Below are 18,077 nucleotides of genomic sequence, written 5' to 3' on the forward strand. Positions count from 1 at the left end.
AAGGACGCTCAAGCAGCAGTGGGGCAGGAGATCTGCCCCCAGAAAAGCATATCCCCACCCAGGCCAGATCACCAGCCCCCTGCCTTCCCCAGGCAACAGCATGATGGATGGGCTAATACCTCAAGGCTGAAGCTCCCTAGCCAGAAGTGATGGCTTAATTACCCACTCTTGACCAGCCTGAGCTCTGGAACAGGATCTAGAAAGCCCCCTGCTAGACCCAGCACTATCCTCTTAGTTGCTGGATGTTGGGGAGGTCTAGGGAGTCTTGGGGGAGAGGCCAGAGAAGCAGAGGAAGAACTTAGGCTTGGGTAGTATTAAATATTTGAACCAGCAGTTCCAGCTGACATTTCAGCCTGGCCGTGAGTCTTGTCCTTAAGGTATTGTATGCAGTGCTTGGACCAAGCCGGGGCTTGGAGGAGCTTCCCGGACTCCAGGAGTCCCTACCACATATTAGCCCCTCAGAGCTGGGCGTCTGCAGGGCTGGCAGGAGGAGGCAGGCAGGGCAAACAGAGCAGCAAGGCCAGGGAGCGAAGCGGGGGCCGCAAACCTGCTCTCCCTGCTTTTCCGTGCCTCCGTCCAGGTCATCTGCCGGGTCAAACTCGGGGTCCACTCCCAGATCATCTACCCGGGAAAAGAGGAGGAAGCTGGTGAACCAAGAAGGACTTGGGAGATCAAGAGGCCAGAGGTGCTTGGGCGTGCCTGGGGGCCTGTGACCAGCTTGCTCCATGGGAGAGCTGGGAGGTCAGGGGCAAGAACAGGGCTCAGGAATCCAGAGCAAAGGTTTCTTGCTCTGGGATGGTGCGTGCAGTGCTTTCAACCTTGGTAGTTCTCATTTCTCCATCTGTAAAATGGGCTCACAACAGGGGCCTCTGATCTGACAGCAGCATGAGAACCATTTTGCAGGGTGTTTGGTTGAAACAGGAGGTGCAGTACTGATGACAGGAATATCTGAGTATTTTATACACGTTTGATGTCAAGGGCTTCCTCCCAGCCTCTCCTCATCACTCTTGGAGCTCTGGGTCCCCAGGGGATGTCAGAACTGTGTGTGTGGGCAGCAGATGGAAGTTTGGGATCCTGAGGAGGTGAGGAGGTCCCAAGGGGTAAAAGGGGCATGTGTGCTTAGAAAGACATGAATTCTGACCTAATGTGGAGAATAGCAAACTGTCCTTTCCAGTGATTTCTAACCTGGACTCTGGCCTCCCTGGGGCCCTGGAAAGTAGTGTTTGAGTCTGCTATGAGCTTCTTATTAATATTTCCAAATATTAATTAGAAGAGCTGGCCTATTAACCTATAAAAAGGCTATACGTAAGTTCCTTTGCTTTTGGCTCGGTTTATATTTACTCAATAATGGAACACTGATGCTTTCTTGCTAACAAGAGGGACTACTTAATAAAACAGTGAACACAAATGATTACTTAATAGTGTGGTAGGGAAATACTCAACTTCCAAACCATGGAGTCTAATGGGATCGGGGGCTAATAGATGGGGTCCTTGATGAGAAGGCTGGAAAGCTCTTATTTAAACTTCTTATCTTTCAAGCCTCCTTCCAGCTCTGGGAACCTTAATTACCCCTCTGTCCCCTTTTGCTTTTGCTAAGGAAAGCTATTCTGGGGCCTCTGTGACTGTACGTCCTGGCTTTGAGGGCTCAGTGCAATGTTGAGGTTCTGCTAGGTTGGTCATGGGTATGCAGGCGGAGCCCCTGGGAAGCAGGTGGGGAGGGGAGCAGTCAGTCCCACCCTGATCATTAGGATGAGGGGCTTCATTTTCCAGGCAAGAGATGCTTCATACTCTTCCCTGTCTGTTCAAAAATGCTGGCTCGGGCTTCCCTGGTGGCGCAGCGGTTGAGAATCTGCCTGCCAATGCAGGGGACACGGGTTCGAGCCCTGGTCTGGGAAGATCCCACATGCCGTGGAGCAGCTAGCCCCGTGAGCCACAAATACTGAGCCTGCGCGTCTGGAGCCTGTGCTCCGCAATGAGAGGCCGCGATAGTGAGAGGCCCACGCACCGCGATGAAGAGTGGCCCCCACTTGCCGCAACTAGAGAAAGCCCTCACACAGAAACGAAGAGCCAACACAGCCATAAATAAATGAATAAATAAATAAATTAAAAATTTAGGGCTTCCCTGGTGGCGCAGTGGTTGAGAGTCCGCCTGCCAATGCAGGGGACGCGGGTTCGTGCCCCGGTCCGGGAGGATCCCACATGCCGCGGAGCGGCTGGGCCCGTGAGCCATGGCCGCTGGGCCTGCGCGTCCGGAGCCTGTGCTCCGCAACGGGATAGGCCACAACAGTGAGAGGCCTACGTACTGCAAAAAAAAAAAAAAAAAAAAAATTAAAAAAAAAAATGCTGGCTCCACACAGGCACAGACACCTGAGTCGGGTAGAACCTGTCAGCTGACTGGACTCCCAAATTGAAGAGTGGTCAGGGAGGGGCTGGCTGCAGCCTGGCCTGTCGGCCCTAAACGGCAGAGACCATTCCAGCCTCCCAGGAATGGGGAAAAGGTGGGAACTGAGCTGGCTCAGAGGCCTTCCTGCACTTCCTGCCTAATCTCCAAAGTAAAATTAAACTGCCAATGCAGATGCAAATGGATGGAGGTGGCCTCGCTGCCTCAGCTCAGGCCGGCAGAGCCTGGTCTTCAATCACTTGCTTCCTCCTGTTCCCTTAGAAAACATTTACATCTCGAGCAAAGGGAACGTTTTTGCTCCTTTTATTCAAGAAGCTTGATTTGGTCTAAAAGCACTGAATAAATAGCTAGAGAAAGGGTTTTTATTTTTTACAGTTCCTGAGAGGGTGTGTTTGCTTTGAGGCCAAGACCCAATTTCTAGGAAGGTACTAAATTGACTAGGATTACTTTCATGAGAAGCAATTAAAATCGATTTCTCTCCTTTGGAAGCTCCTATTTCACTCCAAAGAGCAAATTAGCTACCTGTCTAAAGCACAGATTATTCGCCGGGAATTTAGCTCTGGCCACATCCTCAACTCATACTGAATGTCACGGGGGCAGCTGATGAGAAAGTGCTTTGTCCTTCGGAGAGGACCCGAGATGACATTGCCCCGGTGCCAGCAAGAAATGTGCTGGGAGATGCTTGCCCTGCACCAGGGAGGGGTGACATGGAACCATCCAGATGCCCTGAGCCTCTTGTTGACCCAAGTGGCCTGGGTTGGCAAGTTGATGTCCCTCTAGGAATCGAGTATGATTCAAAGTTGGGGCCAAAGCTTTCCGGACCCCACCACAGGATCCCAAATGGCTGCTGCACAGGGGAGGTGGGGGAGCCTTGGTTCTTGGGTGCAGATTTGCCTCATATCTGGAGGGTTCAAGGTCGGCTGAGCACAGTCAGCTGGAGTAGAATCTGCCTTGTGTCAAGTACAAATCGAAACAGCTGTAAAGTCAGAATAAAGGCCCAACCAGGCAACCTGGACCTGTGATCGCCACGGCCCCCAAGCTGCCTGGCTCCTGGCTCGCCACCACTACCCCCACTGAAGAAGCACTGAGACTGAGCCCCCAACTCTGCCCTGGTGGTGTGAGCTGCCCCTTGAAGAGACATGACATCCTGGGAGTTGGGGTGGAGAGCAGGTGGACGTGGGAGCAGGTGGTGGGGGCCTGGGCTGCAAGTGGACGTGGGAACACAGGACAGAGGAAGAAAGGAGATGGGAAGGGCAGAGGTTGCTGAGGCCCAAGGATGGCCGCAGTTTGGTGCCTGGGAGGGTCACACAGTTCTCTCCCCGACTCTATCCTCGGAGTGGCATGACTGCAGTCCACACACAGGGATGCAGGTGGTACGGGCACTTCGGTAAGCTCCTCCCACAACTGCTCATCAGCCTTGGACCACCAGAGTCCTTCTCTCACGTGAGCCCCTTCCCCTCTTTCTTGCTGCTGTTTTATCCCAGCCCCAACTCAGAACCGGGCAAGAGGAGGACACAACACCTGACATACTAGGATGATAATCCCATCAGCAGTTCGCTTTTGCCACAGCTCTCCAGCTCCTCTTCAGAAGTCCAAGGGCACATGCCTGAGTCTGTGTCATGGGGGAGAGCCTGGCAGCAGGCCCCCAGGACAAGGAGGGCAGGCAGATCCCACCCATCCCAATGCCCTGGCAGACAGCACCTGGCACTTGGCCGCCCCTCCATGAAGAGAGAGCCATGGCCTATTCACCGGGGCAGGTGGTGGTGAGTGGAGGGAGACCTCTATCTTTGTCTAGACACTCCCAGGCCCCAGAAGGAAGCCCCCTCTTCCCCCGGCACATGAGACATACACTTTGGCTTGCGAAGGGATACTGGGTGCACCTCGGCGGTGATGGTTTTAGACGACAGGAGCTGTTCCTTTGAGCCCCAGTCTTCTTCCCACTGCTTCTTAAACTTCTCTTCCTCCTCCACGATCCTGAAATAAGACCCCCCACGTCTGTGACTGGAGTCAGAACCTTCGCAGGCCTGCCTTCAGCCTATTGGGGAATGCCAACCAGCCTGGGGAGAAGCCACGTGGTTCTAGCTGTGACAAAATGAGTCCCTGGCACTTGTATTCTAAATCAGGTGTGAATGCCACCCTGACAGTTACAAGACTGTGTTCCAGTTACCCTAATATGATGGGTTTTACTAGGATTATGGAATGACTACAAATAAAGGATGGTCCACCAGGGGACGAGAGGGCCAGGTAAACTGGGCCTGGAGGTGGCCTCTGGGGCCGCACTCCTGTGAGTACACTCACATCCACGCACAGACATGTGTGTGCAAACACATGGGGCCAAGGCACTCACTGTTCCATCTCCTTCCGGTATCTCTCATTTTCCTCTGCTGCCTTCTGGGCAATTTCCTTTTTCCTTCTGAAACACAAATGCAAGTTGGCATGTTGGAGTCTATGTCAGAGAAGTTAACTCTTCCTTGCAGCTAATCTCTGATTTGAGAAAAGTTTTAAATATTTCTTCCAGGCTCCTTTCCAAGGATGCCGGGACCAAATCTGGATGCTGGGAAAGAGGGTCCAAAAAAGTCTGGATCCTGTGCTCGTGTGTGGTTTCGTCTGGCACTGCTGAGCAGAGATTCTGCACCGCGGGAGACTGGAGGCAGTTCAGTGCAGGCCACATGCCATGCAGCCACCTCTAAACACCAGCATAAAGTGACTGACTGAGTGAGATCCTCCCAGAGGAGGGCCCCAGACCCCAGGGGCAAAGCCGGGGCTGCTAATCAAGGCCAGGGTAATGGGCAGAGGTACCACCCAGGGTGGTTCTTCAGGCAAATTCTGTGATGGGAGAGGTGGAAAGATCCTGTCCACTTTCCTTTCCCAAATTCTTATTATGCTCATAGAATGTATCTGGATTGGGGTTTTGACAATAGTTTTTGACTTATGAATTCTCTCAGTCATCATCCCAGCCACTCTGGGGTTGGTGGGGGGTAGTTCTTATCACCATAGGTGGGGCAGCCAAACTGCCTGGGTATGAACTCCACAGCTTAGCCATGTCTGACTTTGTACACAAGTGGTGTAACCTCTCTGAGTCTCAGTCTCCTCACCTATAAAATGGGTTAATACCATCTACCTCCCAGGGCTATTATGGGAATTCAGTTGAGGAACATAAACAAGGCCCTAATACAATGCCAGCCACGTGGCTGGTGTTACACCAGCCATAACTTCACAAATGTTAGTTATTGCTAGTAGCGTCCTCATTTCCCATATTCCTGGGTCTTGGAAATCAAGGGCTTTCCTTGGCAAGGAGGGAGGAGCCTCGTGGTCTGGAGGCAGGGGATGCTTCCACTGAGCATCACTGAACCCATCTGGTCTGAAGACAGGCCTCAGGGGAGAGAATAAAGTCAGCTCAGGATGCAGTGAGCAGGAAGAAAGGCGGATGGGATGGTACAGTGGTCTGGGAGGGCAGGGCAGGGGCCTCCTGGCTGGCCACACTCACTGCCGCTCCATCTCCTGCTGCTCCTGGAGGATCTTGTTGGATTCCATCGCCAGCCGCTTCTGCATCAGAAGCTCCTGTCGCTGCAGCTCGCGCTGCCGGACCTCTGCCAGCCGCTCCCGGTCTGTCATGAACAGCTCCCGGCCCTCATGGGGAGAAAAGAGGTGCCTTGCTCAGTCCCCTGGGAACCTAGAAGTCCACTGCCAGAGTTTGAGGGCCAAGATTTGGGTTGCCTTCTCATCTCTGTGGCCCCCCATGTCAGGCATTGTGGCTCCTGCTCTGTCTGACCCAAGCTTCTGGCTGGGCAGAAATCCTCCCCAGCTGCTATCAGAGCTTCAGGGAGGGAGACCCCTTGGCCTTTCCCACGAGTGTGTGGCAGAGATCAGGGGTCTGAGCATCTGGGCTGCAGGTCAGGGGTCACGGGGCCCCCACCAGCTCGTTCTGGACTTACAGCTCCAGCTACGATGGAGATGGTCAGGCTGCGGCTACTCTTCAGCACGTTCACGGCCTGTGGGGACAGGCAGAGAGTCAGCTGAGACCTGACAGATCAGAGTAGTTGAGGCCTCTGGAGAGCACAGAAGGTTTCAGACACTGTGGCAAGGGGGACGTAGGTGAGAAGCGGACAGCAGAGAGGATCACAGCCAGAAGGTGAAAAACCCACATCTCACCTCCTTGTGGTCCAGGTTGGAGAAGTCGATGCCATTGACTTCGACAATCTGGTCCCCTGTCTGGTGGAGAAATGGAGAGGGATCAGCATGGTTGTATTATCTGTACACTCAGTCTGTTGGAAGAGCTCCCCCTGGAGGCCAGCATCAGACGTTGGGTCTTCAAGTAGCTGTGCCTCAACTCTTCCGAAAGAGCAGAGTTCCAATGGGCTCCTCCCAGGGCTCCTCCACCCCGTATCTCTTTCATCAGTTGTCAAATATTACACATTTAGAAGTTCATTACTTTGGCTGAATTTATGACATTTGCTTTAAAAACTCAGTTTGTAGACATAGGAGCCTTTAAGCTTCTCATATAGTAGATTCTGTGTGGAATCATAATAATAATTAGTATAATAGCTAACATTAATCGATCCCTCAGTATGTACCAGACACAGTTCTAAGCATATGTATTAATACATTTAATCTACACAATGACCCCAGAAGGAAGGCTAGTACCCCCATTTTACAGGATAGGAAACTGAAGCACAGAAAGAGGAAATAACTTGTCCAAAGAAGAGGTTAAGAGTTCTATCTAGCTCTGGAATCAGACCACCTAGGTTTGAATCCCCGCCCTGCCATACTAGGTACATGATCTTGGAAAGATCTTTCTCTGGCTCTCAGTTTCCTCATCTGTAAAATGAGGCTAACGATAGTACCTAATTTTCAGAGTTCTCATACATTTTAAAGGGCTTGGAACAATGTCCAATCCAGTTAACGCTCAATGAATGTCAATTCTGATTATTATGACTACATCCCAAGCTCAGGACCGAAGGCTCTCAGAGCTGGAGAAGGGCTGTAGAAAGGCTCAAATGTCACCCCCTCTGTGAAGCCTTCCCTTTGGGGGTTAGTAGGAATCATCAGCCAGTGAGTGTTGAGAGAGGGCTGTGTGGGAAAGCACGTGCTCCATCCCTGTGTGATCACAGTCTGACCCTGCATCCCACAGGGGCCCCACTGGGGCAGGCCCAGGGTCACTCACCTCCAACCCCACCTCAGCAGACAGGGAGCCAGGCTTCACGTGGCTGATGAAGATGCCAGGTTTCTGGATGGGGCCGCTGGAAATGCTGTGGGAGATGAGGGAGATCAGGTGAGCCTCTGCTCTTCAGTGCTTGCTCAGTTTCAATGACCGGCCCCCTAGGCCTGTGTGTCCAGGTCACACATGAGCTCAGTACCCAAGCCCTCTGTCATCTACCTGTTCAGCCTCTGTCTACCTGACCAGCCTCATTTCCCTGTGGCAACAACCACAGAAAGCTACTTCTAATTCCCCCTACCCAACCTCTCATCCAACATATTGCCTATGTTGTTTCTTCTCTCTTTCTAGCATTTTCCTATGCATTCCTCAACACTCAAATGTTATCTCCTCTACAAGGTTTTAACCAAACTCCTTATTCTATCCCCTGACTAAGCTGGTTGCTCCCTTCCCCGTGCTCCTAAAACACCTACAGCAAGGATGGCACTTGTACTGTTTGTTAATCTCCCCTCCCAGATCTGTGGCAGATATCACTAATCAATCACAACACTCTTTTCCACCTACGCCTAGATACAGCATTAAAGTTCTTTTCAAAATAGTACTCCAGGGCAGCCACCACTAATTGATTAGAGATAGCACAGATAGAAAACGTATTTGCCATGCCTGACCCAGAATGCAGCTCCATGACAGAGTCCCTCAATACTGTAACTATTTATGTGGTTGGCTTCTATATTAAGCTATAATTTCTTAGAAAGAATGGACTTTATTTTTTATCACTTATGCTTGTCAGAAAAGTGTTGAATAAATGTGATGGAATGGAAATAAGAAGAATAACTTAGGGAATTCCCTGGTGGTCCAGTGGTTAGGACTCTGCGCTTTCACTGCCGAGGACCCAGATTCAATCTCTGGTCGGGGAACTAGGATCGCACAAGCCTTGTGGTGCGGTCAAAAAAAAAAAAAAGACAAATAATAATAACTAATATTTACGAACTGCTTACTACCTGCCAGGCACTAAGCTTGGTACTTCATTCTGTCATCTCACTCTTCCTCACAACAGCCTTGTGATATGGGGACTATTACTGCTGATTTATAGAGAAAGAAACTGAGGGGACTCCCCTGGTGGCACAGTGGTTAAGACTCTGTGCTCCCAATGCAGGGAGCCCGGATTTGATCCCTGGTCAGGGAACTAGATCCCACATGTATGCCACAACTAAGAATTCGCATGCCACAACCAAGGAGTCCATGTGCCGCAACTAAGGAGCTGGTGAGCTGTAACTAAGGAGCCCACCTGCCGCAACTAAGACCTGATGCAACCAAAACAAACAAACAAATAAATAAATAAAAGAAACTGAGGGTCGGGGTGGTTAAGTAACTAGTCCAAGGTTCAGAGCTCATAGGTGGCACAGCAGGGCCTGGAACCTAGATCTCTAACTGCAGTACCTGTGTGCTTAACAAGAATGCCCCATGAGACCCAATGCCTGTTTGCAACTCCCTGGCTGCCTCCTAAGGAAGCCACAAGGTAATAAGTGAGAAGGGAACTGTGACAGAGATGATCAGCTTGACAGGTTCCTTTTGCATGACTTGAGGGCCCACCAAAGGAACATGGCTCTGCCTTTGGGCCTCAGTTTCCTCCTCTGTAAAATGGGCCTGTTAGAGCTGTCCCTCTGGCCCTACAGGGCTGTTGTGAAGCTCAGAGGGGAAATCAAGCACCAAGAAGTGTCATCACTAGTGGACAAAAGTCTCCTCAGAAGCAGCAGTGAGAAAGGGGAGTGGTGTGAGGGACCTAATGTGGTCTGCTGGCCATGAGTGAGCCCCAGGGCGTACCTGCCACCCACCTGCAGCCAAGGCCCCGGGAGCCCACCAGGCTGATGAAGACCTTCTTCTCCTTGTTTTCCTGACTGCCGGGGGAGCCCAGGCTGGTCTGTCCACCCTGAGGGAGGGAGACGATAAGGTCACCGGGTGTCCGCATTGTGCAAGGGGCCTCTTGTGCTCATAAGGCCTTCAGGGCGAGCAATGCTGTCCCCACATGAGCCCGACTGCCGTTTTGTCCCTGGGAGTGTGTGTCTATACCAGCTGGGCCACCACCCACAGGGGCATTCTGGATGTGCTGGGAGCCTATAGGAAGCCCCTGAGAACACATCCCTAGAGCAGGCCTTCCTTCAGGACCAGCTACCCCATCCAGCCCCCATCACCGGCGGTCCTGACCCTTACCCCAGATTCCGACACAAACTGATCCACATACTGCCATTTGAGGGGCTCATCGGGAGAGCTGACAGCAGGGGAAAGTAGAAGGCGGGTCATTAGGGAGAGATGTTTGAGGCACCAGGCCCCAAATCCAAATCTTCCCCATGTGAAGCCTTCACCATCACTGGCCCAGGGGCAGTGCTGGCCAGACCCCAGGACCCTGAGCCCATAGGGAGGAGTCTGCCTGCAGAGGAGGGTCCTGCTCACCTCTTCACAGGGATCAGGCCGATGTCTGTGGGAGAAAGGCACGGGGGTTAGGATGGCTCCTCTGCCCTCCCTTCCTCCCCTAGGAGCTGGGTACCACCAGGTGCCCCACCCTGCCCCACCGTCAGCACGCCCGTGCTCTGGTCTCACTCACGTCTCACTTTGATGGACACAGTCTTCTTGGTGCGGATGAGGTTGATGACCTCCTCATGGGTGCAGGAGGAGATGGAATACCCATTGATCCGGACGATCTCATCCCCTACCTTAACCACACGCAGAGAGAAGACGCGCCAGGGTGAGGGAGCATCGGGCAGCTGGGCAGGCTCATGGCCAGACACTCCTGGCCTGCTCTCCAGGAGTCTTTCTGCCCATTTTACAGATGGGGGAACCACGATGGGGCCGAGGGGCACAGAGAGCGGATAGCAGAGCTGGGAGGAGAAGTCAGGATTCTGTACCCTCTCTCTGTCCCTTCCACCCACTGGGGCACCATCAGCTTCTGGAATTCATGCAAAGGGCGACCCTCCAACAAGATTCAAGCAGCTCTTCCCTGGCCTTTGTCCTCTGAGCACCTTGGCCCTGGGGATCAGTCCTGAAGCTCTCCATTTAATGACTACAGGGCTGGAAGGATCCTCAGACATCAGTTGAAACTGAGGCCCAGGAGGTGATGTTTTGTCCACAGTCACAGTCATTAGCTACAGAGCAGGGACTGGATCGTGGACGAGCTGATCCTCTCCAGCCTGATGCCAGGGCAGGTCAGCTTGCAGCCTACCTCACACCACACATGCTGACCCTTTAGAGACCTGTTGGTACGTGTAGGGGACGCAGCTTGACTCTCAGTGAGGTCTGGGGGCTGGGTGGGCACATAGCCTCTAAGGGGTCCTCCGGGCCAACACCTACCCTTTACAACACCCCCCAGAGTCACCTTCTCCCTATTGTCACCCGAACACTTCCCTTCCACACCTGGACCCAGACCCCAGTCTTCTCAGCGGTCTGGCAAGGGGCTCAAAGAGGTGCCACGGGGGCGGGGGGGTGGTGGTCACTAAGGACCCCTCTAGGTTTCTGGGGACTTCTCATGGAAGGAGAATGGCTGGATGGCCTCCTTGCACCAGTTCTTCACCACAACTCTGCGTGTCTGTTAATCAGATGAGGAAACTGAGGCTCAGAGAGGTGAGGTGACTTGCTCAAGGTCATCCAGCTAGTAAACAGTGTTGCTGAGATTTGACATCAGGGCTCCCTGACAGACAAGTGTTGTCTCTTGGGTGTCTGGAAGCAGAAAAGAAGGGACTCTGGCCAAGCTTGGCTGCAGTTCCCTGTGTCCTGTCCTCTCTGGATCCTTGCCACCTGACAGAGCCCTCAAGTCCCATAGGAAAGGCAGGGATAACTCTGTCCATTTTACAGCTGGGACAACCAAGGCACACAGGATTATTCTCTAGCCCTGGACTATACAGCAAGTTGTGCAGGGCAGAGGATGTAGGTTCAGACAGGATACACTTGGACAAAAATCTAAAATAACTCCAGTAGGGGGACAAGTGCAGAGATGGAGGAGTCCCAGGGCTGGGTCCAAGCCCCCCACTCAGGGCCCAGCCTCACAGGTCAAATCAACGGGACCTTCAGTTGAGTCAGGCTGTATCTGAACGTGCCCCTCCCCCACCCTCAGACATGCGATCTCCTCAGAAACATGAACCCCACCCAGACAGGTGAATGGATGCAGATGTTTTCCCCAAGCTGCTCTGAGTGAAGCTCCCTGTGTTGTTCCAAAAGGGAACCTGCCCGGGACCCCAGTGGAATGATTCCCACACAACCCCCGGCTCAGCTTGCAAGATTGGCTTTCCTCTCCCTCTCGCTCCCCCGTGGAGCCCTGCAAAAGGCCCTTTGTGCAAGGGCCACAGTGAAATGACGATCTGAGGGACAGCGGTACAAAGGAGAGATGAGCCCGTTAACCCGAGAAAGGGTTGATAATTCATAAGCCTGAGAAACAGGCAGGAAGGTAAAAGTCTAAGTTTCATTAAAATGCCCTGATGCCCCCAATCATGGAGGAATCGTTGAGAAATGCTTGTCCTAGGAGGAGACCTCACCCTGGAAAAAAAAGAGGGCTCAGCTGACGCCAAGAGAAGAGCTCATTATGTTTTTTCTCTGGCTGTGTTTCTGGGCTGGAAAATGTGTGGCACAGGAGAGGAATAATGAAGGGGCTGAAATTTCAGACGCTACCAGTGAGCCGTGAGACAGGGATTTAGAACAAAGCAATGTCTGTCAGCTCCCAGTTTCCACCTCCCACTCCACGGTGTCTAGTACCATTAGCCTTCAGGGCCCTTGAAGCCCCTGGCTTGGCAGCCCAGATTGGGATGCTGGTAACAAACATGCTGGAAGCTCTGGGCAGGGGTGGGAGGGCCTCTTCTGTCTGGACATATAAAGACACACAACTCTGGGCTCTGCAGGAGTGAGACCTGGACGTCTGCCCATCTCTGCCCAGACACTGAGGTGTGGCGACCCCAAGGGAGGGGCCCCTGGGGTGCTGAAGAGAGATCCCTGGACTTGGCAGTCAGGAGACCCAGGTTCAAATCCTGGCTTTGCCACTTACTGGCTGTGTGACTCTAGTCAAGTCCCTGATCTTCTATCAACTCTGTAAAATGGGGATGATAAAGCCAAGGCATACAATGAGAACTGGTTGTCAGCATGTTACCTGGCACATTATAGGTGTTTATTAAATCTCCCTCTCTGCTTGCTTAACAAACACACAGCATTAACTGGTATATATAGAATGGATAAACAACAAGGTCCTATGGTATAGCACAGGGAACTATATTCAATATCCAGTGATAAACCATAATGGAAAAGAATATGAAAAAGAATGTATATATATTTATAACTGAGTCACTTTGTTGTACAGCAGTAATGAACACATTGTAAATCAACTATACTTCAATAAAAAGAATAAATTTAGAAAAAAATAGTACATTCATGTGATTCAAAATCCAAATAATATTAAAAGATGTAGCCTTAAAAGACTCAATCTCACCTTATCCCCCATCCACTCCAGTTCCCCCTCCAACAAGTAACTGCTTTTCATTGTGTGTGTGTGTGTGTGTGTGTTTCCTTAAGCAAACACAAACAGAAATAATATATATTCTGGGAGCATAAAATACATGTTGTTTTCTGCAAACTGACACACAGCATTTATGTGCCAGATACTGATACAAGTACTTTGTAATATGAATTCATTTATTCTGGTGTAACAACCTGATGAGGTAAGTAGTATTATCATCATCCCATTTTACAGATGAGGAAACTGAGGCAGGGCATTAAGTAATTTCACCAAAGTCACACAGCTAATGAATAGCAAAGCCAGGACATTCCAGCTCCAGAGTCTATGCTCTGAAGCACTGCACTATGCCAGTATTTCCTTTTCCCTTCCAGGGAGAAGGCTATGTGTCCAGAACTTCAGGTGTCAGGACATAATTATGCTCTTCCTTCAGACATAAGGGAGGTGGGGTACAGTGCAGCAGGGGCAGCAACAGCTGGGAGCCAGGTTCTCAGCTCCACTCAAGAAAACAGGCAACACACTGCCATATACAAAATAGATAAGGACATACTGTACAGCACAGGGAACTCCACCTAATACTCTATAATGGCCTATATGGGAAAAGAATCTAAAAAAGGGTGGATATATGTATATGTGTAACTGATTCACTTTGCTGTACACCTGAAACCAAGACAACATTGTAAATCAACTATACTCCAATAAAAATTGAAAGAAGAAAAAAGAAAACAGGCAAGTGCCTGCAGCCAGACGTCTATAGGCCCGAGGACAATCTATCAGGATACGTCACCCTTTTCTTCTCCCAAAGGCTCAGAAGGGCGAGGTGAACATGTTACACCACACAGCCTAGTGAGTGAATGAGGGGGAGGCAGGAAGCCTGAGGGCTTGGTCCCCACATCCCCCGAGCTCTGCTCACTCACCTGGAGCCCGACGCTGTCTGCCTGGCCGCCTTTGATGAGGTGGGAGATGAAGAGCCCGCAGCCGAACTCGAGGCCACCACGCACACTAAGGCCGAGGCCTTCGGGGTGCAGCCGGTCCAGACGCACCTCCTTCAGCTTCCTGCCAAGGGAGGAGGGGCCGGTGACGGCCCAGCTCTAGCCTGATGGCCAGCGCTGCCCCATCCACTCGTGAGCGACCCTGTCCATCCCAGGGTGACCTCTCCCACCCCCGCCTCCAGCCTGTGGCTCCCTCCGCACCTGGAGCGCCGGGGGGTGAGTTGGTCGTACTCCACCTGGTGCTTCAGTGGGATCAGAGGCCTGATGGCATCAAACAGGGGCAGGCGGCTGGGCTCGTTGATGACCAGCTTCAGGTCTCCCACAAGCACGGCCACGTCCATAGTTCTGCAGAGACACAGGGACCCTGAAGCCTCCCCCTTAGCCAGGACCTCTGAGACCCAAGGATTCCCAGAGGAAACAGTCCTGGGCTGGGTCCCCACCCACTGGGCCCAGGCCTTGGAATTGAGAACTCTCCTGAAAAGCCCAGAGCCCCTAATGATGGGTCGGGTGCCTCAGAAGAGTCTGTTCTCCCATGTAAGTATCTCAAGGAAGCCATCGAAGTAGGGGTTGTTAACCCATCCTGCGGATGAAATCAAGCCAGGATTCAAAGTCAGCTCTGCCTACTTCTGAAGCCCAGCATCCTTCCAGACAGGAAACCTCTGTGAGATGGCGGTGAGCCCTCTCATCCCCTTGTTTCCTGCTCTGAGCTGCAGCCTCATACTATCTCTCACAAGCCTCCACCTCAGACCGTTCAGACCCTCGACGTCTGGGGCCAGCACTTCCCCAGCTGCCAGCTGACTGGCTCACTCTCAGCCCATCTTTTTTTAAAATGTAAATTGCTCCCCTTCTCAAAACCCTTCGATGGCTCCCCACTGCCCAGAGGACACAGTCCATCCTTCTTGGTAGGCTCAGGGCCTCCATGACCTGTTTCTGTGGGACTGCCCAGGCTGGTGGCGGTTATGGTCTCTGTGTGTCCCAGTTCTACTCCCCCAGATCACTCATCACCTCCCAGTCACAACCTGTGCTTTCACATCTCTAAAGCGTCGCTAATGTTGATCTCTCATCCTGGAATGTCCTTCCCTGATATTTCCACCCAGCAAAATCCTTCTTACCCTTCAAAAACCTAGCTCAAGCCTTCTTGATCCTCCCCCCACAGTTAGAACTGAGAACTCCTTTCTTTACATTCCTGCTTTTACCTCTACTCAGCAGTTATTTTACTGGAACTTGTATTAGAGTTCCTTGCGTTGCTAGTGTCTGTCCATCTCCCCCAACTAAGCCACAAGTTAGTTGAGGAAAGGAAGTAGATATTCATTTCCACATTCTGCATGGTGCCTGGCCAGTGGCAGGAGCTTATAAACGTTGCTGAATGAATCAAAAAGCGGGTGAGCGATAACAGACATCCGACGCTGGCACTGGGACCAGCTGGCATTTCCTGTCCTATCCTAGCAATCACACTCTGTTGAACCTATCTGGCTACTTGACAGCCTCCCCCATCAGACTGTAAGCAACTAGATGGCAGCAACCAGTCTGTCTTGCTTATACGTGTACCCCTATCCCCTAGCGCAGAGCCATACACAGTGTATTTGTGTAAATATTTGCTGAGACAAGTGAGTGGCGTGTCTATTCGATTCCCAGGAACACCGAGCATCAGCCTCCCTGAGCCCCCCAGGATAAGAGGGGGAGGTCCTCCTGTCTCAGAACAATCCATCCCAGGTTTCCCTGAAGACAGTTACCCGGGGTGGCCCACAGGAGCTGGACCCAGTGCACTTACTGGTGGTACATCCGCAACACATCGTAGAGATAGTCCTTTTCTGCATCATTTTCAATCAGAAAATCCACCTGGAAAACCCAAAGGCAGAATTACATCTCCGGGCCCAGCACCCCGATAGCAGATCCCAGGGAAGGGGAGGCCCCTGCTGGGGGACCTCCTCCACATCTCCTCAGGGTTGTGAGAAGAGGAAGGAAGCCAGAGCCAGGGTGGCCCCCTGACTCCAACACATCAGACTGTGCAGACCACCCCGATGTGGCCCCAGGAGTACCTCTAAGCATCTGATGTGGTCAGGCTGAGCCTCGTCCCCAGGTGGAGTGATGTGTGTGCACACAGGGATGCACACGAATATCACACATGTGAACCCCCATGTGACAGCAATGCACCCCCATGGCAGCCATGCTGCCGATCACCTCCGTGGCTCTGTCACCTGTGTCCAGTGTGGCAACACCAATGTCAGCTCCCCGCTCTGGAAGAAGCCCACTGTCTTACCTGATGGTGGCTGTAGTGCCGGATAACTGCTTTCAGAAAGGATTTAGGCCACTCGCTCATATAGCACATCCCACCCGCCGGGAGCACCCTACCACTGAATTCTTCCTTGTCCAGTCCTGGCCTAAGCTGGGTCGGCCCTGACTTCTGGTCGCTCCTTCCCCTTCCCAGGCCCCTGTATGCCTCCCCCGCCACCCCAAGGGGAGAATCGGGTTACATTATTTCAACTTCACTGACGTCAATGGCTGGGAGTCCAAGGTCAGGGTCAAGAGCTGTTTCATTAGCACCTCAATCCCAGGGGAGCTGGTGGGCCAGGAGCCCCAGATTCCACTCCCTGGGACAGCTCAGTGTGAATCTCTGTGCACTATATCCTTAGCTCTCTCTTCAGCCCAGGACTGAGTAAGAGGGCAGGGTGGAGGCTCGAGGGGTCCTTGGGTCCCTCCCTCCTCCAGCCTCCAGGCCCAACAGCACGGTCCAGGGCCTCAGCCCACAGAGGGAGAAGCTGCTGCTGGAAGTTGTAAGCTCCCACCTGATTGGTCCTCGGAGGAGGGCCAGGGTATCTTTGCCTTTTTCTATGGGTATCTTAAGGACTCTGGAAGGTTGGGGGAAATCTGTCTGTCCCAACACAGAGAGGATGTACTGGGCCCAGCCCTTGGGATTTCTGGGCTGACGAGAAGGGGTACAGAATACAGATTTCTTGTCTCCACCTAGCTGTACCCTCTTCCCTCTAGAATTAGGCTGAGCATTTCATTAAAGATGAGAATAACCTAGGAGGCTTGCCCTGCACTCACTGACTCACAGTTGGGCTTCAGCAGCTACAGAAGTTTATCCCACCTGCTCCAAGAAGGGTACAGCTGCTTTCTCCTACTTCACTGCCCCTCTCCTCCAGGCCAGGGGCTCCCAGCTAGCAGAAGATGGGGGACAGAAGCATCAGCTACAGTGGGTGGTACTGAATCTTAGGTGGTAGCCCGGGCTTTTACACACACCACAGAAGTGGGTACCTCCAAAAGCTCATCTCTATGAGGGCCCAGCCTGGACTCTCTCTCCCTACTCTGCCTGGGTCTGCAAGAGAGGGGTGGGGAACAGCGCCAAGATAGGCCTGGGCTGCCCACATGTGGCTGTGGAAGAGGAGTCTGAGCAGAGAAAAATTCTGAATTTCCCTAGGATGAGGGGCCAGAAATATTTAAATAAATTGGATCTTATCACTTGAGTACTTAATAGCTTCTCATTGTACTCAAAACAAAATTCACATCCAAATTCTTTACCTGAACTTATCAAAGCCCATCTTCAGCTCCTGACTGGCTGCATGGGCCTCCTTTCAGTGCTTCCCACGGGCCACACTTGCTCTAGCCTCAGGGCCATCGCATGTGCTGTTCTCTCTGCCTGGACTGCTTCCCCTCTTCCCTGCATGGCTGGCCTCCTCCCCAGGGAGGTCTCCCTGCTCACCTACCTAAACAGAAAGCACTCCCACACCCCAGAGATGCTTCAATTCCTTCACTGTAACAGTCACAATTTGTAATTAAAGGCTTGCTTTTTTGTGAATTGGTCTGTTTCCTTCATCAGACAGAAAACCCCATGAGGGAAAGATGAGGTCTGTTTGTTCCAAATCTCGTGACTAACGCATAGTAAGTGGTCAATAAATAAGCATCAAATGGATTTGTCCATCCCCCTGCCTCCTGGTACATCCACAATCAGATGGGAGAAAGGGAATCATTGGAACAAAAGGGGAAGGGAAATAATATTTGCATCATGGGATGGCACCAGGAGCTTTTCTGGGCTTTATT

At 52.0% G+C, this 18,077-nt stretch overlaps 1 protein-coding gene across 4 annotated transcripts in view; it reads right to left on the bottom strand.

Annotated features, from left to right (window-relative positions):
- USH1C (USH1 protein network component harmonin) overlaps positions 1-18,077 on the bottom strand; it is a gene marked incomplete at both ends in the record, with an annotated part of 51,647 nt that overhangs the window by 24,629 nt on the left and 8,941 nt on the right. For 2 of the 4 annotated variants that reach the window (XM_079709334.1, XM_079709333.1), the window contains 14 exons: positions 548-621; positions 4,251-4,375; positions 4,749-4,814; positions 5,889-6,031; positions 6,337-6,393; positions 6,554-6,613; positions 7,566-7,650; positions 9,392-9,486; positions 9,768-9,825; positions 10,008-10,032; positions 10,159-10,263; positions 13,958-14,100; positions 14,238-14,381; positions 15,808-15,875. In XM_079709334.1, coding sequence (XP_079565460.1) covers positions 548-621; positions 4,251-4,375; positions 4,749-4,814; positions 5,889-6,031; positions 6,337-6,393; positions 6,554-6,613; positions 7,566-7,650; positions 9,392-9,486; positions 9,768-9,825; positions 10,008-10,032; positions 10,159-10,263; positions 13,958-14,100; positions 14,238-14,381; positions 15,808-15,875 — 1,248 coding nt within the window. The remainder of the gene's footprint in view (positions 1-547; positions 622-4,250; positions 4,376-4,748; positions 4,815-5,888; positions 6,032-6,336; positions 6,394-6,553; positions 6,614-7,565; positions 7,651-9,391; positions 9,487-9,767; positions 9,826-10,007; positions 10,033-10,158; positions 10,264-13,957; positions 14,101-14,237; positions 14,382-15,807; positions 15,876-18,077) is intronic. The other 2 variants (XM_079709332.1, XM_079709335.1) reach the window with 2 other exon arrangements.

This window comes from Hyperoodon ampullatus (genome assembly GCF_949752795.1).
Source record: "Hyperoodon ampullatus genome assembly, chromosome: 7".
NCBI classification, from domain to species: domain Eukaryota; kingdom Metazoa; phylum Chordata; class Mammalia; order Artiodactyla; family Ziphiidae; genus Hyperoodon; species Hyperoodon ampullatus.